This window comes from Mastomys coucha, unplaced genomic scaffold (assembly GCF_008632895.1).
Source record: "Mastomys coucha isolate ucsf_1 unplaced genomic scaffold, UCSF_Mcou_1 pScaffold15, whole genome shotgun sequence".
Classification (NCBI taxonomy): domain Eukaryota; kingdom Metazoa; phylum Chordata; class Mammalia; order Rodentia; family Muridae; genus Mastomys; species Mastomys coucha.
Window position 1 is genome coordinate 66,845,259 of NW_022196897.1, and position 26,757 is coordinate 66,872,015.

At 38.3% G+C, this 26,757-nt stretch overlaps 1 protein-coding gene across 15 annotated transcripts in view; it reads right to left on the reverse strand.

Moving 5' to 3' along the window:
* The window catches only part of Pde1a (phosphodiesterase 1A), a 277,843-nt gene that overhangs the window by 69,825 nt on the left and 181,261 nt on the right, over positions 1–26,757 (reverse strand). For 14 of the 15 annotated variants that reach the window (XR_004118665.1, XR_004118664.1, XR_004118666.1 and 11 more), the window contains 2 exons: positions 23,452–23,565; positions 2,544–2,726 (listed from right to left, as the gene is read on the reverse strand). Coding sequence is in view for 12 of the 15 variants with exons in the window: in XM_031370782.1 (XP_031226642.1) it covers positions 2,544–2,726; positions 23,452–23,565 (297 nt within the window). In the remaining 3 variants the exon portion in view is untranslated. Of the gene's footprint in view, positions 1–2,543; positions 2,727–5,056; positions 5,320–23,451; positions 23,566–26,757 lie in introns of those variants that run through there. The other variant, XM_031370791.1, reaches the window with a different exon arrangement.

Consider the following 26,757-nt stretch of genomic DNA (forward strand, 5'->3'; position numbering starts at 1 on the left):
TGGCGGCTCCCCTGCGCCTCGTGGGGCCTGTGCCTCCCTGCTGACTGTTCCCGGCTTAGGAACTCACCCCGACTTTCACTTTATTAAACCGGTGATCTGCGATACATCTTGGAAAAAGACTAAGGAATTTCCTGAACACCAAGAAGTGGTAATGTCCAAGTGAAATTACGATGGATTATTTTTAAAGGTTTCTCTAAAACTACAAAACATTATTCCAAACTATAGAAGCCAAGAAACACTCCTCTTCTCTCTCAGCGCTGTACAAGAGAACACTTGGGTAAATAATTGCCAGGGCTTGCTGAATCTTGGGAGGGAGAAGCAGCAAGACTTATACTTTTAGGACTGAAGGTAATTACTTTTGAAATTTTAAAATAAAAAATATCAATAATGAGGATTTGACTTTGATAAATATTTTATTTCTAAATACTTTAAGCATGTTAATTTATAATAGTTAAATTGTTATTCAGTTATCTTTCTGTGCATTTTCAGTATTTCTATTTGGAAATGAGATTTGCTTGATGTTGCATATAAATAAATAGAAACACATGAGGCCAATATATGAATCCTAAATTCAGAACACTGTCTCAAGTTGATGCATACTCAGTTAAACCATACCCACAGTTTGCATTGGTTTTTCAGCTTGCCAAGGTTTGCAATATTTTAAAGAAGGAAGACCATGAAGGAAGACTTTCCTTCAGCAGGCCGACCATGATGCTTTATCAGAGACTCTCTGAAATGCTGTTTAGATGTTTTTAATTTGATACCATGGAAATCAATGACACTCACACAAAAGGAAGGAGACACTAGACATTTTCCTCAGTCCAGTCTCCTTTCCTTGCTTGGCACTTCTGTTAGAATAAATCTATGTACCAGACCAGGTAGGATCCTACCACTAGAGTATTCTTAGTATTCACTTATTGACACCAATCAGGTGTAGGTAAGAAGCTTGCAAAGTAATTCAAAGAATCACTCATTGGATGCTTTTTTGAGTTGTATCCTCATGAAATAAGCTATTAGAAGTTTTATCACAATTGTCCTAATATATCTTTAAACTGCATGTTCAATAGCTCTCCTGTTACACTTTCTTATTTACATTTTGAAAATCCAGTATCCGTTCCAATGTCCTTTTGTTGGAAATGATGTTCCAAATTATTGAGAGATGATGAAGGAAGTGGCCAGAATTCACACCCATGGAAAGGGTGCTAAAGCTGAGCAGGGTAACACAAGCCTCTCCAAGAGGCCGGAGAATTGAAATTCAAAGCCATACTGGCCTAACCAGTCAGTGTCTCAAAAATGTGCCCTGATGAATAATATAATTATCTGTCCTTCAATCTGTTCAGTTTTAAAAATACTGAATTTACCACTTTACATCTAATTACTATACTATGTTTAATCTGAGGTATTCCTGATTGTTGTGGATAGCCCTGGCCTTCTATTTTGATGCTAATTCTCCTGTCCTGGAGAGCATTGCAGAGCAGGAGCAAAGCCCAAATACAGGTGCCTTGTGTATCTTCTCACCTTAACTTTTCAAATAAAAACTAAGGCTGATGATTGGGCAGCAGGAGGTAAGGTGGAGCTGAAGGAAAAGTTTGGGGGAGAAGGGAAGAGAGCAGACTGCGGGAGTGGGGAGAGACTGGGGAGGATGAAGACAGAGGAGGACAAGGTGGAAGGAAGATGGAGCTGAAGCACGTGGCTTGGAGAAATCACAAGTCATATGGGATCTAATAGATGGGAATAGAGCAGTGTAGTGGTAGATCTGCCCAATCTAGGCAAGTAGCATGTATACCAATTAATTGAGTTGTGAATTGATTGATCTGTAAATTGGGTTAAAAATTTGCCACCACACCTGATAAATGCTTTGCAGTTTTTTCAGATATGGTTATAATTGGCCTTGGTCTAGTTTTAATTCTGAAACTTCATTTTATAGAAACAAGAGTAGCCTTTTCTCTTAAAGACAAAAGAAAATACTATGGAACTTGGCCACATTACTATGTCTAAACACTGGGACCCCTGGTGATCACCATGGTATCAGGGAATCTTCCTTCAGCAACACAAATGCTAAAAACTAAGTTCGCCAAGGCTGAAGTGAGAGAGATTTCATCTCATGATGGAAACTGAGGAAGCAGGAAGTCTTTTCTATCTAGAACAAAACAACTCACTTGACTTTGAAATAAAAGAATCCATTATAGGATCCATTTTGTGAGTTAATTGCAATTTATTTATATAAAATTAATTGCTAAAATATAAACATGTTAGAAATGTTTGTACACATATCCACATGGGTGTGCTTCCAAATGAGTATGATTTCAATCTTCCTGTCATCCTAATAGAAATTAAAAAAAAAAAAAAAAAAAAAAGCAAGGCAAAAGTCTTCTGTTCTAGGCATAATAATCAGAAGACCAAAGTGCCCACTCTAGTTAGACTTGTGCTAGCGTGGCTTCTCCATCAGTGTGATATGGACCTGCAGTGCTTTGATGCGCTCCACACACTCACTGACTTTCAGATTCTCCTATCTTGGGAAGTGAATAACGCTGCTTACTTACCTTTCCACAAAAATCCCAGCCTGGACAGCATGGACAATGCTACGAAACTTTGGTTTTTCCTCCGGTTTCTTCTTCATCATCCCCATTTTCCGTGTAAAGGTTGAAGCCAACCAATCCCGGACTTCTGATGGGACCGAGTCGGTCTGGATGTCGCTGAGTTCATCCTCAGTGTCCAGAAGCCTTCTACAAACATATACACAGGGTAAACACTGGGAAATGGGAGCAAAGACTAACAAGGAAACAAATATCCAAATGTTTTTCTCTGTTTTGTTTTGCTTTTTTTAATGGCACACAGTTCTCTAATTATTCCTTCACATGAACTGTTTCTAAAAATTGAGTTAACATTTGGAAAGCTCTTTAAGTTTTCGAGCTGATCACTTGCTAAAGGCATCAAATGATACAAGATAGCATCTGCTGCTTCCCAAATATTGATGAAAATTATTAGTAGTGGTTACGTTATGTTGTCAATCTCATAAATATGCCACCCTAATGGTGATTAACTCAAAGCAAAGAAGAAAATTCATAATAAATAAGTGTGCGCGACTTATTTTTCTAGGAAACAAGTAGAATGGAAAGAAAAGGAGCTTGAGGCTATAAAAGTTCTTATATTTCATTTTCTACATAGTAGAGATAGGAAATGCTGTTTGAATTTTTTGAGGATTCCACAAGTCATTCATATATATTATTTTATTGAGTAAGTTTTTCTAAATTAATTAAATAACTTAAAAATACTAAAACAGTCTTTTAAATAGTATCATTGAATATTTTACAACATTAAAAAATCATAAAGGAAGAAACAAGCTTGGTGACTCATCAGGTAAAGAACTTGCCATGAAAGCCTGAAGACCCAAGTTCAATCCCCAGATCCATGTGAAAAGAGAGAACATTGTCCTTAGACCGACATTTGCATATGTATTGTGGCATTTATGTGTGTGTGCATGCACACACACACATACATACACACAAACACTCACATAATAAACAATAAATAAAATTTTAAATAAAGATAAATGTATGGGAGTTGTTTTTTATTATTTGTGGGGAATTTCAGCACACACTCAAGTCCCATTTATAAAATATCAGATTATTTACCTGTAACCTATGAGCTCTCTCATGTATACCTTAAATCAGTTCTCCATTCTACATAACATTAATAAAATATGTATGATATATATATATACCATATATATATACCTATATATATGCCATACTGTGTTATTTAGAGAAGAATGACAAAAAAAAAAAGATTGTGCACATTCAGTCCATATGCAATCTCATTTCCCAGATACTTGTAATGCTTAGTTGTTTGAACCCACAGTCATGGTGTGCAAGGATGTAAAGGGTTATGTTGAAAGCTCATTTCAGGAGACAGAGAGTCTCTAAGGAGGAGGAACACTGTTAATTAAGAGTGATTTTAACGTAAGGGTAGAGATTTCTTGGGTTTAGAACTTCTGACCAGGACCCAAGTATCCCAGCATTTGGGAGGCTAAGGCAGGAGGAGGATTTTAAGTTTGAGGCCAACCTGGACCAGCTTCAAAGGAGAACTTTTCTCAACGAAACCAAAAGAGAAGTACTGCCCAAGGCCATTGACAGAGTTAGGAACACAGTGTGTAGTATTAACTTCTGGGAAGTGATGTGGACTGGTTGATAAGGAGTGATAGCTACCACAGAGTAGGGCTCTGAGGAAATACCCTGACTGAATACCTATCAGATTCTGTAACTGAGAACTTCCTAAAGACTTGAACTGAAAATAATAAATAAAATATTTTCTCTATATACAAACCCAGCTACACACACCAGTCTACTTTGTCTATGGAACACAAACTAGCTTGTCCTGACATCTGAATTAACCATTTCTTCAACAGTGCACCAGATCAATAACCCAGGTATTCATGACATGCTTTAGCTTTGATCTTTGTGTTCTTTTAATCAACATAACCTTTCAAATGGTCCCCTCTATCTATGGTTTACTTCAATACACACACAATATTTATTTTTCATGGTAATTAATAAGTACATATGTACCTCTTAGGGTTTTTTTGTTTGTTTGTTTTTGTCTTAAGAATATGTGGCGTAAGGAAGGCTGAAAGAAGCTGAGGAGAAGGGCGATCCTGTAGGAGGACAAGCAGTCTCAATTAATCTGGACCCTCGAGATTTCTCAAACACTGGACCACCAAACAGATAGCATATACCAGCTGATATGAGACCCCCAACACACATACAGTATGCCCGTGACCTTGATTGTGACAATTACAATTATTTACATACATTACATAAGTACATATGTATATAAGTACAAATTCAATAGATTGTACATGCTAAATGTATACATATATTTATTCAACAAGTATATGTTAATAAAGTTCCTTAATCTTTTATAAAAAATAAGTACATGTGTATTTATGAACCACTTTAGTGAAAATAAACTCTCCTTAAATACTGGGATTACAAAAGTACATGTAGACACAAGACAAAAAACATACAACCAAATATTAATACTGATTAATACTCACTTTGTGATTGTTTCAAGTATTTTTTTCTTCTTATGTTTTAATGACTTTGATTTACCAATACAGCAGTGAAATTGTAATTTTAAGTAAAAATGTTTTCTGCCTCTTTTGGTCATATCAAGTTAGATTGCTTAAGCCATTTTAGTATAATACTATACTACATGCCTTGAAGTTTTCATTACTTAAAGATTATGCCATTTCTAGTTTCTTTGTGCAGTGATCTCCAGTGCAGGGCAGGTGGAGCAGGAACTATTGTGGTGTAATCACGTGATGTCATCACATTCTTCTCATGCTCCTCTCTCTGTTCTTATCAGCAGGGTGAAACAGAACATCATTGCCTGTTTTTCTACAGCTAATTGGCACTGGGGACTTAAAGGCTATATATCCTAAACTCACAAACTGCCCAAGACAGATAGTCAGACAAGACGAAATGGGTGTGAAGGCATAGTGAGCATCACTAGGGTGTGTTACTCTGGCAATTTGTAGTTATAATGCATGCAAATCTTTGTGGAGAAGGAGTGTGTGATTTCAGGGAAAGGAATGGTCTATATTTAGTATAGAAAAAGGAATAAAGGAAGTGAGTGTCAAGATACAAAGGCATGGGCTGTGACCTTGTATACAGAACAGGCAAATCTTGAAACAGCAACAAATACTTCCCTAGTCACTCAACTGATGCAGCAAAGAGAGGAGGGTTGGATATGATGCCTAGTTATTGTGTTTAAATGCTGATCTAATTGTTTCAACAAAGGTACTTCTTTTTTCATGTGAAGATAGAGCAAAGTAAATTACCCTTCAAAATGTGGATAGGCCTTCCTGAATCATCTGAAGGCCTTTAAAAAGATGGAATTACCTTAAAGAGAAAATTCTGAGTTGGGATGACTTTCAGATTCAAGATTATAGCATTAATTTCCAATAATTTGCAGCTTGCTGGCCTACTTTCCTGATTGCATGATAGTCACTACAACATGCTTCCCTTCCTCTCTCCTATAGCATGCAGTGCCTACCAGTGTAGATTTTACATCAGATACAGAGAAAGGTGTTGGTCCCGTATTAATATTGATCTAGCATATTGTTCCTAGTCCTGGTTTTAATAGATAAAGAAAATGTTTATGTAAACTAAACATTCAAATGCAATATTCTTTAGTCATGTCAAAATTATTGGTAACCTATAAAATGATGAAAAATTGAAGTATTCTGGGCATAGTATTGGAGACCTTTAATTCTGGGACTAAGGAGATAGAAGCAGATGAGTCTATGTGAGTTCAAGGCTTGCCCGGTATACATTGTGAGTTTCAGGTGAAACAGGGCCAAATAGAAGACCCTATCTTAAAATAAATAGATAGATAGATAGATAGATAGATAGATAGATAGATAGATAGATAGATAGATAGCATGGTCCTATGATTTTACATTTCAAAGGAAAGAGACTAAATGGAGAAGAGAATGAGGTTATAATTATGACGGGAAATGCTGCTCTAACTAAGATCATTAGAGACAATTTGCACATCTGAAAAATGTATAGGAAAAGTGATTGTGTTAACTCTATTCCTATAAAGGTTCAGAGATTCTAGTCCATATTATATTATGATATGAACTATCATATGATAACAATTGGTGTATTCTCCTTAGGAATTCATAAAGAGGCAGGCATATATGTGTGAAATGTTACCACTGTTAACCTCTGAAAAACGTTCACACTTTTAGACATGATGTTTTCTGTGCCAATGGGAGTCAGCAAAGATTAAAGAGAGATTCTCAGACAAAGGCTATGTGTAGAAAGTGGACTAGGAAACCGAGAAAAACTGACCTTGTATCCGATCAGTGATCAAGTGATCCTTTGGAGCTATTTATAGGCCAAAATTTCTCTCCGAATAAGATGACACATCTCCCAAAGGGCTTATATTTTGAATTAGAAAGTTTGAAGGGAAAGGGAAATAAAGAAGGGGGCAACCTCAGAAGGAGAGGTCATGGGATTTTGACTCTTACAATTCTATGTCAGTGAAAATATTTGTCTGAAGGAGACTCTTGGAAAATAGTCACACCCAAGGAAACACAATCCTTTCCAGGAAGTTGGTGGCCACAACTGGACCTAAGTATTACAATTTAAATGCTGAATGTAATTAGGACAGATTGGTTTCTCAACTTTGAATTTTTCTTTTGCTTTCATGACATTTGTATGATAAAGGACTTATTTCAAGAAACTATTAACTCATCTTTTCCACCTCTAATGTTTGATGAGACCAGAGCAGGAACATAATTTTTCTATGTGAGACAGAATCAATATTTTGATGTCATATATCTGGTGAACAAACCATGTGCCCTATGCTTCAATTTTACAATGTTTCCCAAAAGTTGAGTTAAGATGCAAACTGTCAGCTCCTTGTGTGATGAGACTGGACCGGCCTGGGTGTGTCTGTCTCACTGCCCTTACTGTTCAGGCCCCCACTTTCTATGTATGCCTTTCTTATAAATCACAAAATACTTCATAGTTACAATGCTGAACACAATTTAAAAAAAAAGTCTATCATACTATACCTGAAAAAGATAGAGGGAAAGACTCCAAATGTGTTTTGTCTTAGAAACTTATTACCTCTAGGGAGGGATATATTCCCAAAAGGCCATCTTTGGTACCCTGCAGTAGTAGTCTATGTTCAGGGGAACAATATGATGATCAAGTGCTAAGGGTGAGGCTGAATTCACATCTGCTATGTGGTACCATTCTTGGACACTTGCAAGGTGGAATAAGGGACTCTCCTTTGCCTCTTGTACACAACATCTTGTGTAGTCAGTGTTTCCCATTAGATTCCCATGCAATGTTTTCAGAGGAACCCATTAACGTTATTTATTAAGCTAACAATGTCTATTTTATGAGTTGACTAACATGGTTTCTTCCATCTGCCTATTCACCAAAGAAACCTTGAACATGATACCAGTCTTTCACTCAGACTTCAGAACTATATAGCATAGACACAGATAAAGATTCAAACTAACACTATTGCTTATATTCTAAACCAGGGGGAAAAGCCAAAATTGAGCTCATTCAGTCCTCAAGATACTACCTTGGGAAAGATTTTCACCTTTGTCTATTTTAGTGATTAATAAAAGAAGCACAGACACTTAAGAGATTTGCTCAGTCAGTGGACGTTACAAATTCTGAGCTGCAGAGTGTCTCATTTTGGAGTCTGGGTCTTTAACTGTTGGGATCTTGTTCACTTTAAATGTATGATTTCCTTTCAAAGTTCAAAGTTCCCATCCAGTCAATAATCCCAGAAGCCCTTATTCTCCATCCCCTCTATACTTTGAAATAAAGAGTTAAGCAAAATCTTTAAAAATGTTTGGCTGATGGATGCTTCAGTCCTGTTTTAAGTGGGGAACAGAATCATCACAGGACAGGGAGGGAGAAGGGGACCTGGGAGGGAGAGAGGAGAGGGAGGAAATAAAGGGCAGTATCGGTTCTGGAGAGGATGGGAAAGAGGTACAGATGGTCAGGAAATAGAATAAAATATATAGAGGGGGTGGGGTGGGGAATTGGGGATAGCCACTGGAGGGTCCTAGACACCAGGGAAAAAAGCGGCTACCAGGACCCAACAGGGACAACTTTGGCCGAAATGCCAAATGCCTGTAGAGACCACCTCCAGCAGATAGACATGGCCCCTGGTCGAGGGATGGGGGCACCTCCCATCTCAAAGTTTTTAACCCAGAAATGTTCCTGTCCAAAGGAAGAATGGGGACAAAAACATGGAGCAGAGACTGAAAGAAGGGCCAACCGGGACTGCCCCACCTGGGGATCCATCCTGTCTTCAGACACCAAACCCTACACTGTTGCTGTGGTCAAGAAGCATTTGTGCTGCTCAGGAGGTCTGGCCAGCAACTGACCAATGCAGATGTGGATGCTTTGAATCAACTATCACTGAGCTCAGGGACCCCGTGGGGGAGCTGACAGAAGGACTGGAGGAGCAGAGAGGAATTGCAACCCCATAGGAAGAACAACATCATCTGGCTGGACCACCCAGTGCTCCCAGAGACTAGACCACCAACCAAGGAGTGTACATGGATGAATCCAGGCTCCAAATATATATTTAGCAGAGGATGGTCTTGCCTGACATCAATGGGAGCGGAAGTACTTGATCCTGTGGAGGTTCAATGCCCCAGGGTAGGAGATTTCTAGAGTGATGGGGGCAGGAGAGGGTGAGTGGGTGGGGGAGCACCCTAATGGAGGCAAAGGGGAATAGGGAGAGGGTAAATGTGGGATGGATGTTTGTGGAGGGGTAACCGGGAAATGGGATATCATTTGAGATGTAAACAAATGGAATGATTATTTAAAAAATAAAACGTTTGGCTGAGAGAGAAAAATGGTGACGGGGGATAATATGAATTACAAGAGGTAGATGGGAGGTGTAGATTTGACCATTGTGTGCATGTATGAAATTATCAAATAATTAAAATAGGAAAAAATCTTATAGGAGTTTAGCTTACTGGGAAAACTTTTGGTGGTAAAAAGCTTAGATTTATTTCCAAAGCTGATATCTAGAGCACTCTCTTCTAGAGAAATGTCAGAGGGCAGTAAAATGTCTATGGTAATTTAAATGGTGATGGATTCATTGCAAGGATGGAATTGGGTACATTTGAAATTCCGTTTCTATCATCACTATCCTACCTGCTGAAACACAGGAAAATAAATTCTTCCAGGATAGTATCAAAGCTTATTTATTTATTTATTCTCTGTACTGTTCCCAAAGGGACAAAGGCTTTTAAATTCTTAGGTTTTGGGTTGTTGAAAGCAGACATTACTCCTTTTCTGTGAACTGTGCAAGCATGACCATTGTATATGTGAGAACACAAGGGCTAGATGCTCGGGTGGGGAAGACAGCCATGCCTTCATTGGCTCAACTTCCACGAGTCTTGACTATTGGAAGGTTGGCTGAGGAGAATGTGGAAGTCAGAGGTGACTTTCTCCACATTAAGACTTAAAGAGGACTTGGCAGTTCCTTTGTATTCACCCAAGCAAGTGAATGCCTATACTGAGGGAGGTCTGGTCCCCTAGGACAGGCAGGAAGGGCCCCAGGCATCTTCCAGTAAGGCTCTCAGATGGAATCAAGTTGCTTGAAGAGCTGGGGTAAAGATTACATTTTTGGAGTGTGTTGGGATAGAAGTGGGGAAAAACAGTGAGGCAGAACACTGCCCCAGGCCTTCCTGAGGACTCTTGGCTTCTCATCAGGAATTCTTAGCTCAAAATATATCTTTGAATATATTTGATTAGGCACAAAGCTTAACATTCCACTAATTACCAAGATTTTGGCTAATAAGCATCCTACGTGGCTAAGAAACCTGTCTTTCTAGTCATGCTTCTGGCTTCATCACCTACTATGTGTATAGCTTAGAACAGCAACTGTCACACAGTAAGCTCTTGGGGAGCCCCATCTGGCTACACCCCATGTGAATTAGTCTAAGCTGATTTCCTTTTACTAACACATAGGAAAAAGGTTGCCACCATGGTGTCAAGAGTGCTTGAAGCATGTATGATATGAATAATGCCAAAGAAGACCTAGGAAAGCACACACACACACACACACACACACACACACACACATACTGTAAAGGCAGTGAAAAGACAGTGGCAGAGTTCCAAAAATAATTCTTACACACATTAAAAATTTACCTAGGGCAGGAAAAGCCACAGATGCAGAAGTAGAATCGACAATAACATGTTGAGAAGAGAGGGAAATAGATAAGGGAGTTAGTGTTTCATTGGCACTCGCATTTCTGTGCCTCTTGTTTCTCTCCTATACCCCATCACTTCTTTTCCCTCCCACCTTTATGTTTGCAAACCCATCGAATTCATTAGTGTTGTCTATATGTGTATGGGTGGGCCATCCACAGCAGCATGGGTAGCCTCTCAGGGTCCACATACCTGACGAAACCTGACTTTGTGTTATTCAGCAAACATTAATTGCTTTTCAACTAGAATTGGGACTTCTCTCCTGGATGTGGGATTTAGGCTGGCTTGCTTCTTGTGCATGGAGTCAGAGCCACTGTGAGTTCATGTGTACACTGGCCCTACACGCATGAAGTCCACGCTGCAGAAGTCTATGACCTCTGACTCTTACAATCTCTCTGCTCTCTCATATGAAGTGATTCTTAAGTCCTCAAGTGAGGGGGTATGATTTAAATGCACTATTTAGGTCTGAGAACTCCACAGCATGTTATTTCTATTGAACAGTTATGGGTCTCTGTATTAACCACTATCTACTGCAAAGAACAAACAAACAAAACAATATCCCCCCAAAAAAGCAGGTTTCTCTGGTGAGGATTGAGAAATGCATTTATCTGGGTACAAAGATAAAAGTATAGGAAATGGCTGAAGACTATGTTCATTTAGTAGAATAATAGTATTGGGTTCTCCATGGATGAGCTCTCTCTCATGGAGTGAAATCGTAGATCCAATTAGAGAGTTGTTATTTCCATAGTATTCATGCTAGAGGTGTGTCAGTATATATGGGAGGCCAGGGGTTATTTTAATTTACAGCCTCTTAAGATTGTTGATCAGTTTCTCCTGGGGAACATGTACAGAACCTTTTAACTATGAAACCCAGCCATAGGGATGAAATTTTCACATCAGTACCATCTTGATTTCGGTTTTATGTTTCAATTATATAGTGTCATAAACAATCAAGTCTCACCATCAAGCTCTGGAGAGGACATATTATCTTCCCTAATCAAGGGAATATAACACAAGAGGCAGTCTATTCTCCCTCCACCTGTGTCTACTCAAGATTATTAAGAGCTGAAGGTTAAAGATAAAGGTTCAAGTTGTAGCCCAAAGAGGAACCCAAAGACCCAAGACTGATGAAAGCATTACAAAATCAAAGGATAGCCCTTGACTCTCTGGTACCACTATCCCTCTGACTTAGTTCTTCACATACCTTGTCTCTAGTGTATGTTGGAACTCAGAGCAGGGGACCAGCTTTGAACACATGATTACTCCATACATAACTCCTGGACCAGTCTTTTGATAACATTAATTTTCTACAAAATGTACCCTCATTTTTCTTTTTGTAATAGTGTTTGGTTATATATCTTGGTCTGCCTTTGAACCTATAGTGTATTTTATTAATCCTCCTGGCTCAGCCTATGGAGCACTAGAGCTAGAGTTGCAAGCCCCCACAGTAGTTTTAGACCAGTCTCTCTGTATTTCTTTTTCTGAAGCCTAGATTCCTTTTATCATTTTTATATTTCCAATTTTAATGTTTTGATTTTTTTCTTGTAGCAAGATAGCTTTTCATAAACTCTGATGCTGGAGAAGTGTCTCTATACAGTGCTGGCCAGACAAGTATGAGTGCCTTAGTTCCAATCCCACATAAAAGACAAACAAACAAAGCAAAACAAAACAAAAAAACAACAGGGAATGGTAGTATGGTTGTGTAAACCCAGTACTGGGAATGCAAAGACAGGATTGTCTCTGGAGTTTGCCAGTCATGCAAATTGGTGAGAGGAATTAAGGAATATACACACTGATGGGCTCTGCCTTACACACACACACACACACACACACACACACACACACAATCATTTTAAAAATTAAGAAATATCACACTCACACAATGCCCTTCCATAAGGAAAAAATCTGTTGCCAACAGCCTTATCAATCTTTCTGGAATTCCCTTTGGGCAGAATGACATCACATTTTGATCTCTAAATACAGTGGCTAGGAAACTGGGGACTAGCCATTAATTTCAGTCAATTAGGATTCACTCATACTGAACCTTGAGTTGAATGTCCCTGGAAAAGGATATGGGATAATTTAGGACCAAATTTTTTAGGGTATATTCTATTTCACTATGAATCTAATTAAGTTAATTACTTTATATTTCAAATTTATTAACTTTTCTTCAAAACTAATGATGTAACACATAGGATTTTTGAGAATTTCATGCAAGAATATGCAATGATATCTGAAAATTGCATAATATATTTATTGTCTTAGATATAACTTTCAAATGACCATCATACATATCATTAGAAAAAGATAGTGTTTAAAAATAACATATTTTTAAAGAATTTATTTTACACATCCTAATTGTGGAATCTTATTTGATATGTGAAGGTCTTGTCAGTAATCTCTAAGAACAACTGGTGATAATTTTTTGTCCGTTCACATTAGTGAGGCTGTTTCTAACGGTTTATAGAAAGTAACAAACCACAGATGGTCAGAAAAGATGAAAACCAAACAAAACTGGTGTGACTTTTTTTTTAATTCAGCAGGGTTTTCACACCCATGTACGAGGTGAGTACAGCCCACAAACACAGCATTCGGAACAGCTTATGCCACAAAAACAGAACTCATGAAAACCTTATCATTTGTTTTTGACAATTTACTAATCTCCAGTGCACACAGTTCACCTGGACAGATTTTTCCTCTGTATTTCTTCCAAAGGAAACTAAGCAAAAACAAAGGCCACATTTATGAACTCTTCCTTTCTAAGCAAAAAAACCTGACTCCTTGCCCCTTCCTGCTTGTCAGGGTAGGTTAATAAGGACACTTGGGGACCAATGGTCACAGAATTTCACAACAGAACGAGACGGAGGATTCATCTTCTGTGTGAGAAAAGTAATGGCTGAGGATGAAAAATAACAACAAAGAAAGAAGAAAGAAAATAAAAAAGGAAGGAAAGAGAGAAAATAACACTTTCCCTAATCAACAGCAAGAGGGAAACCAGGAAAATAAAACAGTAGCTGAACTTCCAGCCAATGGATATTCCTAAGCTCCTACCCATACCCTCATTCAGGTCCTCTTGCCTGTAGAACTAAGAGAGATATATTTATTTTAGTTTAGTTTTAGTTTTCACAGTCAACAAGATGTATTTATTGGTTTTTAAGAAACACTTCCTTCTCAATTTGTTGGCAAGTGACTTAAATAGCATCCCTTCTCTTGGGATGTATGATATATGAGCTTACGTATCTAGTCCCCCTGGACACAATGATTTTTCAAAGATAAGCTTGTTGACTAATCCAAACCAATTGAATATGAGGACATGCTTGTTACATCCTGTGGCAAAGAAAACCTTTTCATTCCTTCTATATTTGACAGTTTGTAGAAAGTTTAGAGCTTGGAAATACTGGTAATGTGTTGCTACCACTCACAGCATCTGAGAGATCATTCCAGAACAAGCAAAGCAGATCGGCCTCTGCTGACATCATCTGTACCAGGAGTCAACCTATTTTATAGGCAGCACTAGTGGGCAATTCTTTGGTTAATGGGAACTAGTAAATCAACTGTTCTGTTTAAGTGGGCTTGGCTGAGCTCAAGTCATAATTGAAACATCCTCAAAGATGTTTATAGCTCAGTTCTCCACTTTCCTTCTTCCTCTCTCTTATTTTTTAGGTGTGAGAGGAATACACAGAGTCAATGCCATGGTGATGAGCACAGAGAATTTTTCCTATACATCACCATAGTCCAAATGCTGTGTGACTCACTGTTCACAGTTGGACCACGATTCCTGTAACCCCTTACCCACCTGTGGTGAGCAGTTGGCTCAAACTCTAATCTGACTTTCTGATTCAAGAGTATGGCTAACATTCATTCATTTGGGAACTCTTGACTGTGCACTGGTTAGTTCCAGATAACTTCTTCAAGTATGTGACCCCCCCCCATTAATAGTTTGTTCTGTTTGTACTTTTCCCACACACGAGCAAACTTTGGAAGCACGATCGTAATAATTTCTCAAAGCCATCCTTGCTAACTCTGCTCAACATCATACTATAGCTAGTGGATTTTTCCCTTTGATGGAACTGTATTTCAGAGGGTTAGGAATGTCCTAACTCATCCAGGCTCTCCCTGAGACATTAGACTAACCAATTCAAGAACCCTGTGCCACACTCTTCTGATACTTGACCCATGCTTGTGCCTCCTCCTTTCTCCTTTCGGTCAGCATTACTTTGTGATTTTCTTAACCCTTTAAAGACTTAACCACACTTCCCATTCCACAGACTTTTTTCACATCTCCATCCTCACTCTTGACTGCTATTACTAATGTAATACAGTAACCAAGAGTCTTTAAAAACCTTAATGGTTGGAAGTGAGAGAAACTGACATTTGAAAGGTTTTTTTTTTTATTATGCATTCAACAGAGGCTTAATTTTAACTTCTGTGCAGACTGTTCCTTTGTTTTATTGAAAAATCATCTGAACAGGCCTCTTAATTGCACTAAAGGGAAGATTCTACTCTGACATACAGGAAACTCAAAGAACAGGATTGAACATGACATCATCTTTGAATAGTCATGAACAAGGCTGTCTTTGAGCATGCAGATAGACCAAGGCGGATTCCTTGTTGTACCATTTTTAGACACAGGATTTTGATTGCATTCTTCTGACCAGGATGTTAATCCTAGGAGAGGAAAGTCTAATTGAACATGGACCTTGATGGTCCTCTTAACCTTTGGACTTGAGATTCTGAATTCATGGTAGGGAAACATGTTGAAAGGCTTCTCTATGGAATGGTGACGTAATTTCTCTCAGGTAGACATAAACACTGAAAGGATACAGTGGAGTCTCCATGAAAGGGATGCACTCTAAGTTCTGAAAGCACCCATTAGGCGGGCCTTACAGCAGTTCCACATGATCTGAGCTTCATGAAATGGACAAAGGGATTCAGCTCATGCTTCAGAGCCTACCTCTATTATTTGGACTTAAAAATAATGGCCTACATGGAAACAAACAGGTTGGAGCCAACACTGGCTGCTGAGCAATGTAATAAGAGAGACTAGTAAAATAAGGAAATATTCAGTGAACATTCTCACAGTCTTTAAGATGGGGGAAGATAGACAAACAGCAAAGGAATTCTAATTAGCAGTGGCTAAAACTATCAGAAACTCTGGGGTTAGAACATTCAATGTTCATACAGTTAGCACATTCTTAATGCTTTGCATCTTAAAACCTCTTATTAGAAGCTGTGTCCTGAAGAATGGTCTAGGAGAGCTACAGCAGAGAACAGGTTCATTAGGGAACATGTGTAAGTCTAGTTGTGGTTGATTTGAAATCCAGGTTCTAAATGGTTACCACACACTACTCCCTCTAGTTACAATTTACTGCTATTCCTTGAAGTTTTTAATCTTGCTTCTCAGTCTCTGTGACACACAGCCTTCCTTTTGGGGCAGACTTGCACACATCGCTCACATTGTTCTCCAAATTTCTTGTTCTATTATAATTCCCATCAGATTCTGATAGTGACCTACCATGTTCAGTCAATATGTGCAAGGTCAATGGAAGTTCACTGGTAAATCCCTGCACCAAATGATCTCAAAGTTCAAGCATCCCAAGTACTCACTCGGGGTCTGCCAGTGCAACTTTTTCAAGTGTTGACTGGCATCAATGCAGTCTCCATAAAGTACGGCACTTTCCAATATAAGAATTCACAGGCTTAGTTAGAATGCTAGTCCAACATAATGGAGCATGTGTCTTTATTACATGTTGGAGCATCTTCTGGGTATATGCCCGGGAGTGGTATAGCTGGGTCCTCTGGTAGTACTATGTCCAGTTTCCTGAGGAACCGCCAAACTGATTTCCAGAGTGGTTGTACCAGCTTGCAATCCCACCAGCAATGGAGGAGTGTTCCTCTTTCGCCACAACCTCGCCAGCATCTGCTATCACCTGAGTTTTTTATCGTAGCCATTCTGACTAGTGTGAGGTAGAATCTCAGAGTTGTTTTGATATGCATTTCCCTGATGACTAAGGATGTTGAACATTTCTTTAGGTGCTTCTCAGCCATTCGAGATTGCTCAGTTGAGAATTCAATGTTTAGCTCTGTACCCCATTTTTAATAGGGTTATTTGGTTCTCTGGAGTCTAACTTCTGGAGTTCTTTGTATATAGTGGATATAAGCCCTCTATTGGATATAAGATTGATAAAGATCTTTTCCCAATTTGTTGGTTGCCGTTTTGTCCTATTGACAGTATCCTTTGCCTTACAGAAGCTTTGCAATTTTGTGAGGTTCCATTTGTCAATTCTTGATCTTAGAACATAAGCTATTGGTGTTCTGTTCAGGAAATTTTCCCCTGTGCCCATGTGCTTGAGGTCCTTCCCCACTTTCTTTTCTATTAGTTTCAATGTATCTGGTTTTATGTGGAGGTCCTTGATTCACGTGGACTTGAGCTTTGTACAAGGAGATAGGAATGGATCAATTTGCATTCTTTTATATGCTAACCGCCAGTTGAGCCAGCACCATTTGTTGAAAATGCTGTCTTTTTTCCACTGGATGGTTTTAGCTCCTTTGTCAAAGGTCAAGTGACCATTGGTGTATGGGTTCATTTCTGGGTCTTCAATTCTATTCCATTGATCTACCTGCCTATCACTGTACCAATATTATACAGTTTTTATCACAATTGCCCTATAGTACAACTTAGGGTCAGGGATGATGATTCCACCAGAAGTTCTTTTATTGTTGAGAATAGTTTTTGCTAACCTAGGTTTTTTGTTATTCCAGATGAATTTCCTTATTTATAATAGCCAGAAGCTAGAAACAACCCAGATGTCCCCCAACAAAGATGGATGGATACAGAAAATATGGTACATTTACACAATGCAGTACTACTCATCTATTAAAACAATGGATTTATAAAATTCTTAGGAAAATAGATGGATCTGATGAATAGCGTCCTGAATGAGGTAACCCAGTCACAAAAGAACCCACATGGTTTGTACTTACTGATAAGTGGATATTAGCCCAGAGGCTCAGAATACCCAAGATACAATCCACAAATCACAAAAAACTCAAGAAGGAAAACCACAGTGTGGATACTTTGATCCTTCTTAGAAAGGGGAACAAAATACCCATGGAAGGAGTTTCAGAGACAAAGTACAGAGCAGAGACTGAAGAAAGGACAATCTAGCGACTGCCCCACCTGGGAATCCTTCCCATATACAGTCGCCCAACCCAGACACTATTGTGGATGCCAGCAAATGCTGGCTGACAAGAGCCTAATATAGCAGTCTCCTGAGAGGCTATGCAAGTGCCCAACTAGTACAGTAGTTGAGGCTCACAGCCATCCATTGGACTGAGCCCAGGGTTCCCAATGAAGGAGCTAGAGAAAGGATCCACTGAGCTGAAGGGTTTGCAGCTCCATAGGAGAAACAGCAATATGAACTAACTAGTACCCTCAGAGCTCCCGGGGACTAAACCACCAACTAAAGAGTTCATATGGTGGGACTCATGGCTCCAGCTGCATATGTAGCCAGAGGATGGTCTAGTCAGTCATCAATGAGAGGAGAGTCCCTTGGTCCTGTGAAGGCTCTATGCTCCAGTGTAAGGGAATGCCAGAGCCAGGAAGCAGGAGAGGATGGGTTGGTGAGCAGGGGGAGGCGGGGAGGGAATAGGATTTTTTTTCCATAGGGGAAACTGGGAAAGGGGATATCATTTGAAATGTAAATAAAGAAAATATCTAATAAAAAAAAGAATGCTAGTCAAGAGAGGATGTGTTAGCAGGGGTTAGACCCCTTCCATCATTTTGTACATCTCTTTTATTCTATGGCTGTCTGAATTTTCTCCAAAACTCAAACCTGCTCTCAAAAATTTATTTTGTATTTTCCTTAGTGGGCTTAAATTCTATATCTCATTATATTTAACCCAAGCATGCACAGCATATCGTATTTAACTGTACAATAAAAATAATGGTTGTAATTCAACCTTTCCTCTACCTGGCACTATGTCACATGTAGTCCTCATGTCAGCTCTCATCTGTATTTCATAAGTGAGACAGCTGAGTACTTTAGATGACGTACCTGTATTTCAGTTTTGAGTGGAAAGTACTGATTGTGAATGACCTGATCTTTTTAAGTCCAGAGATTATTCTAGTCATGATAATCACAAGGATGGGTTCATATTAACAAAATAAAATAGGAAGTTATAGTTTTGAGATATTAGCAAACACAATATACAGCTGCCTATCCTGGTATTCATGATTCCATGGGCACTACTTTGCTTGACTACAATCTAAATAAGAACACATGGATTCTTTTTAGATCACATGAATTACAATTGTGTAACTTTAAAAAGTAATAGTCTCTAGAGACACATCTGAAAGACTCACAAATTCTGGCATTTTCATATGAAAATGTCTTTTATAAAACCTAACCAATGATCATTTCCACTGTGGTATTTACAATAATCTCCATAAAAGTCATATTTCTATTTCTACTGGAAATTTTATTTTTCCAAACAAAATCATCTTTACAGAGAGATTTTTGTTTTGATTTGTTTTAACTGAAACTCTGCAGTCATTTAGAAGGTGCACGCACGCACGCATTTGCACTGATTAGCTAAAATTCCTATTTTATCCTACGTTAACCTTTATTTAAGCCTAATCCATTTTCAAATATCTCCATGGAACATATACAGACTAGTTTACTTTCATGAAAGAATCTCTAGATCCAATTTTCAAAAAGCAGGCTATCTTAAAATACAAATTAATATGCAACTAAATGCTTTCTAAGTCTTTATTTTACATAACCTGCTTTACTAGAATTCCTAAGACAAACCGCAAACACATCTCAGATAGGTCCTCAGCTCCATGCTCCAGGCACTCACAAAATATATAGGAAATCAATTTGCTCTAAAATGCCTTAAGTACATGTTTCCAGTCCAAAATTGGAAGATTCTTGAGAAGTAGTTTTAGGTCTAGCAGCAGGCCTGACAGTAATGCTTAGCCATAGGCTTTCCAGGGAATACAAAGCTCTAATGTGTAGCTGTGATTCTCTCCAGGGCATGATGTCCTAAAGTAGGTAAGTTCAAGTCAACAGTATGTTTTCAAAAGGTCATAACTGCGAAAAGATGAGAAACAATACCCTCTGCATACCATGGATTCTAAGAATTTGTGATCAAAAGATCCATAGAAATCTCTGAAAGTATGTGTGTGCACACATGCACATGTGTGTACACATTTGTGTAGGCGGGTACAAAAGTATATCAGGTCTAAACTCTCTAGTTGTTTGTTTGTTTGTTTGCATTGTTCCCTTGAGTTCTCACAGTGAACCTGAAGCTCTCTACCTTCCTCCCTCAGAAAACTCCAGAAATTCTTTGTCCCGGCCCCAACCCACACTGAGGTAACAGGAGATGCTGCTATACCTGACTTTCTTACTTGGATGCTGGGGATCTTCCTGCTTGGGCAGCCACTACTTTTATACATTAGGCAATTATTCCAGTCTTGAAAATACTTATGAGTCAACTAAAGAGATTAGGCTGTGAATTGTAGTTAATAATCAAGAGTGCTAGAGGCTCTGACTCACTCTTCAGTGTACTCTCTTGAGTAAGCTGTGTAAATGTTCCTGGGATTCGTTGTCTTTGTGCTCCAAATAGTAATAAGAGAACTGGAATCTCATAGGGCTGCTGTGATGTCTAAAAGAGCTTTAGTTGCTCCCATTAGTGAAATGCAGAAAGTAATTACTCTGATTATTGCATGAGATTGTGGATAGCTAGTGGCCTTTAGACGATGGTGTAAACTTAGGGCATTATTATTAATCTAATAAACATGATGTTGTGGAAGGATTTAAACACAGGAGCAGGACTTCAGGGCTTTAGATCATGTTGTGAAGCACTCACCTAGCATGCACAAAGCCCTGGGTTTAATTCCCAGTACTATATAAACTAGAGTTTATGCAAGCCAATAAATAATTCACTGACCCAGCCTCCAACCTGCAATGAAAATAACCAACACAGCAGAAGTTGAATTTCTACCGTTGTGCTGAACCTTTTTTTTCTTGTACTAGAGAGTAATTTTCAAATGTAAAAGATTACAAAATGTTTAACATGTATTTAAATGACTTGAGGACAATGGAGACCTAAGCTAGCAAAATAACCATGAAGTTAAAATTTCCATGGGAAGGACATTACCTAGGACTGAATAAATATAGCATATTATCAATCAAATGAAGTTTGAACATCCAGGCAAATACTATAAATATTACATATGCTACAAGATGTTGTAAACCTCCAAAGAAGTGTTGAATTTTAAAGTTCATTTATACATAAATGTAACACATAATATCTGGTCAAAAGCGGACTGAAGAACCTTAAACTAAGTTCAATCAACTTGTGAACTCTAAGTAATAGACCCAGAAGCAGAAGTCTGAAGAAAGTATAGGAGCACCTTCTGAATTTAGCACACACCCAGCTCTGTCTGCTTGGAACGGACCACCTATGCCGTATGTCTTCAGTGAAGATGATGCAAGCAACCAACTCAGGGAAGGACTGTAAAGTAGAAAGGAACCTGTGATTTTTGCCTTTTAATAACTCCAAATTGGGGTGCATTGCGTGGCATGGTGGTGCACGCCTTTACTTCCAGCACTTGGGAGGCAGGTGGATCTCTGTGTTTAAAGCCAGCCTGGTCTAGAGAGTGGCACCATTATAGTTAGGGCTACACAGAGAAAACCTGTCTCCAAAACAAAACAAAACAAACAAACAAACAAAAACAAAACCACCAACAACAACAAAATCAAAACAAACAAACAAGCAAAAAAGTCAAAAGAACAAACAAAAACCTGTAAACCATATTCTATGGACCAAGGATGAATCACCTGTATTGTACAGCCTGCATTGAGCATCTTTCTCTAAGAATTAAAAACATTTTAATTGTGGGGTGTATAAAAGTTTAACACAGGATTCAAGAACTCCAAAATTACTTAATTAATGAAACCATTAAAATGAAATAGCATTTGTGGTCTAACATCCATAAATAGAGGAGAGAAAAAATATAGAATAAAATATTTTGATATGTCACTGGAAAATACATGATATTCAGTGGGAGAATCGAGAAAATTGGGACTAATGTGGGACCAAGACTTTGATGAATCACTTCTTCATGCATTTGACTTGAGTCATACTATAACAGCCAAGCACAAACTTTTTTTTCAATTGCTTGAATCAGAGGGTAAGAATGTAAAAGCACTAAGTCCAGCCTTTGACCATGGATAACAATATAAAAGTATTGCCTGTTAGCTAGCACTGTGCATGAAGTTCAGTACAGAGAGATGAATAGTTCCAACCCATCTCTACTTTAACACTTCTCATCTTCTCCCGGGTCAGACTTGACCTTTGTGAACCTGAGCAGAGGGGACAGGCCCTGGTAGCATGTACACACTCCTTGTCTTCTGCACACTCTACTGTTACAGGTAGGTCAATGATGGGTGAGGAAATAGTAGGGTAAGGATCTCAATGGACTTTTCCTGTTACTGTAATCTATATAAATTCTCAAACACTGGTACTTTTACTTCATCATAGGCATTTAGGAGTCCTTCAGAGATAATTAATTCAAGAGTACACCTTGAACCTAATTTTCTCAGAAATTATGACTGCATTGATGGAGTTACAGTCCTGACTCCTCTCCATTTTCCCCATTTATCAAGACTCTATGGTACACCCAGAGGCCTCTTCCTAATTCCTTTTTGTCTTTGACCTGAACTCTGGAAGTATGCATCTCTGAACCTGCATTCACTCAGCTCTGAACTCAGGGTCAAATCTCTTTTTCTTGTAACTTTCACCTTCTCTGGTGGGAAGTTCAGGACCCTGCCTCATGGTTTTCTGAGTACCAGGATATACTAGTCAAATCACTTGAATATACAAGCACCTGTGAGAGGGATGTGGGATTTGGCTGAGAGCCACAGTACTGTGTTGACAACCCTCTTCAAGTAAATGTCTGCATCCAAACCTCCTTCAACTGCCAACTACAATGCTAGGTTTGGGGCATGAGATACTTAGCTAATGCTCAGAAGCCCCTCACATAGGCTCTGATGAATCTATCTCATGGCTCTCACATCCCTTTCCTTTCTCTTCCTCTCTCTCTCTCTCTCTCTCTCTCTCTCTCTCTCTCTCTCTCTCTCTCTCTCCCCTGCTTTCTTTTCTTTCCAAGACAGAATTTCTCTGTATAGCCCTGGCTGTCCTGGAACTCACTCTGTAGACCAGGCTGGCCTTGAACTCAGAAATCTGCCTGCCTCTGCCTCCCAAGTGCTGGGATTAAAAGCATGTACCACCATTGCCTGGTTTCACATCCCTTTTCTCATAACAGATTTTGTATTGAGATTATAGAAGAACCTCTTACATTTGTGAATACTAGTTTAAGCATACATATGTCTTTTGATATTTAAAAGCCTAAGAACAGTGAAATTATTTTTGCTTAATAAATGTACTGTTTGACTATTTTATTATATTCAAGTATTTGGAATAAAGAGTAATTTTAAAAAGAGTAATATCCCAGTTAACTAGCTATATGAAAATGAACTTCAAATTTTAATAAGATTTTGATTTTTGTTTCATACCAAGTATAACTAATTTGCTTTGTAATATAGAAAAGTCAAAAAGAGAGACCAGAAAAGAAGCAATGAAGACAAAGGTGGATGGAGCTATGACTCACCTTGTCTCGTCGATGTAAACAGCTTCCAGTACCGATGCTGCATATTCGATATTTTTCTTTAGGTCAACAACGTTGACATCACCTTTCTCTAGCTGCTTCACTAAGCATCTTAGTCTATTTCCAAAAGGGAGAGAGAGAGAGAGAAATAGAATTTTTATAATCAAGTAGAAATAGCTCAGTGTTAAAATACACAAACTAAATAAAACAGTTAATATAATTACTTCTAGGTCATTGTGCAGAAATATTTTCATTTTCATGTAATTAAAACCAACCTTATTGATATAAGTAATTACTATAAATGATATTCATGTCTCAGGAGTATCACAAATAGTATACAGCATGAGAACCATATTCAAGACTAGTTCTCCTGAAAACTCATGACGTGTTCAAAACACTTTCTTGAGAATATATTTTTGGGTTAGAATTTTATCTGTAATCCTTCTGCTTCCCCAGGGCTGGCCATGTTATCTTCTGACAGTAATTTGACTATTATTCACTATATGAAAAAAAGCAGAAATATGAAAGGTGAAGCTTGATTCCTGGAGATGAGCAACTCTGTCCCAGTGACCTCTCCCCTCCATGACACTCTTTCTCAGCACAGGCCCACAGGAATGGACTGAAATACCAAAACCCAGGAAACAAGACAAATCTGCCTCACTTAAGTCATTTCCATATGATATTAGTTACAATGATAAACATTCATCAACCCTAGTTTGCTACAATAGTCTTTTTAGCCAGGGTGGATCTGAAAAATATTTTCTCTTGGCATTTCCCACAAGACCAGGAGTTTCAATTCTTAGAGGAATTTTAAAGTGTAATGTGCAACTAAGTCAGGTCTAGAATGCCTATTGACACAGACTGTGAGATGATTAAGGTCAATGTTTTGGGACCCAAAATTTGAAGATAATCATCTTACAGCAATAGACATCCAACACAGTGAGATAATAAGAACGATCTGGATATGAGTGTGACACTTTGGAGAACATCTATGCGTAAATTGTAAAGTGTACATTTTTGAGAATGCTTTCCTGGACTGAACTGGAGCCATATTGCTTGTCCAGATCCACTGTCTTTCACAGAGTACAGAGGACCATGAACTACTTGCTGTACCCAACACAGACAAGAAACATGAAGACACCTTAACTATTTCCCTAAATTGTCAGACACTTTAATTTCATCTCGGTTCAGGGGCAATGGCAGAACACATCTGCACTTGAGCACTAGCTGAAATAGGATGACTTTAATTTTCCAGCAATTTACTTTTAGTGATTTTCAATACCAAGCTTTAAGAGTATTTGAGAATGAATTGAGAGCTTTGCAAAAGCCAGTTGATATTCCTCCACCTGGAAAGACATTTTCTCTATAGAAAATGTCACAACTTAGTTAAAACTTCTCAAAGAGGTGTGAATTATCATACTTTCACAACATTAATTTTGTGTAATAAAATAGCCACAGACATCACAATGTGAGTTGTACATAGCAATTGACTTACACAGCATTGACACAGCAAAACAAAGTCCACCTTATGGGAGGTACAACTCTAACAATCTCCATAGAAGGTGGTGGTAAGCCTAGCACGGAGGCTTTATGCAGCACTGTGAGGACAGTGAAGTGGCTCAGAAAAGATTCGGAAACTTCTGGCCCATAAACTTTAAATTTTGGTCAAGCGCCTTTCATTTATGAAGGTACAAAGGATTTGTCACTTCCATTTCTCTGTACTAGTGTAAATATTTATCGCGAATATGTTCTCCTTGTGAAAGTTGAGTACTGTTTGACTGTAGCTGGCTGCAGGGTATACTTTGCAAACTGAGTTTTCTACATACCGATTGTTGATGGCTGAATAGTATTCCAATAGATATGTACCACACCTCCCTCATGATGGGACACTGAAGTTGTTTTGATTTGGGGCTCTAATGAGTAGTATTGGAATGAACATATTCAGAAATCTCTTTCATACTCTGATTTTATTTTGTTTTATATGTTGTTGTTTAGCTATTTTCTTCAAACTGAAAAGCCTCCCTCATCATGCCTAGCAAGGACTTACAAACAACCTAAAAACTTGTGTCAGATTTCTAAGTAGGTCTATTTGGACATTTCCAGATGGGAATTTACTGAGGATGACACCCGGCCCTTGATAGCACCTTCTCATGGACTTGGGGAAAGAGAATATCGCCAGAGTGTAAGTTTTCTGGATGACTGTGACTTAAGCTGCCTTCCCAAGTGTATCTTCACTGTCATGATGGATTGAGGCCTCAGAAACAGTGAGCAAGACAAACCTTTTTCCCTTGAGTTGTTTCTGTCAAGTATTAAGGTCATACAGAAGAAAACTTAACTAATACACCACCCTAAGAATGTCAGAGAAGGAAGATGGAGGTGGCATGTGCCAGGCATGGTGGCATGCACTTCTAGCTGCAGCACTTGGCATCTGAACCAAGAGGAAGGCCATCAATTCAAGACCACTCAGGGCTACAATTACTTTGAAGTTCATATGTGCACAACTACACCTAATCCTGAAGAATCAAATGAATCACAATGAAGAACTCAAGAGTAAAGAAAAGTTCATACAAATCAAGAGGAGCAGTTCCTGGAAGGTTACCCACAGGTGGGTTCTTAATTCAGATAGCCTGAGTGGTCCCCAGGGAGTCACTCCATCAATAGCCTGTTACAGTAAAGAGGCTGTCATATATGCACAACAAGCATGGGCATCAGAAATGTGAACAAGTTTTATAAAGAAGAGTATTTCCTACCCTAAAAGACTGACATGTATTTGGCAATGATTAGGATTCCTTCTTACCTCTTTTGTCTTTAAGCACAAAATATTTATTACTTGAGTTAATATGCATATATGTACATGAGTATAAGAATATTTAAGAATAAAATTGAAAACATGATATTCATGCAGATGCAAAATTGCATTCAAGTTCTTCACTCTTAGGATTTTTTTATCATCACCATCACCACTACACAACTACCATCATCATCATCTTTAACTGCTTATGTTGGTCATTTTTTGTTTTTATTAGGCTACCAGATGTATCCAGGAAAACATCTATGTCATAAAACCTCTGAAGATTTCTATCTACACTTAGTAACTAAACCAAGCTTCATCTATTCCTTTAAACACACACACACAATCAATTTAACAGTTTTATGTAGATGCCTGTCTACAGCAATACTGAAAATACATACATTTTTATCAATATAAATTTTAAATAATGCAAACATATTAACTGTATATTTCAAAATAATATATCACTACTGGTATTTTCTTAAATGAACATAAATATATAAAGTCTTTTTGTTTGT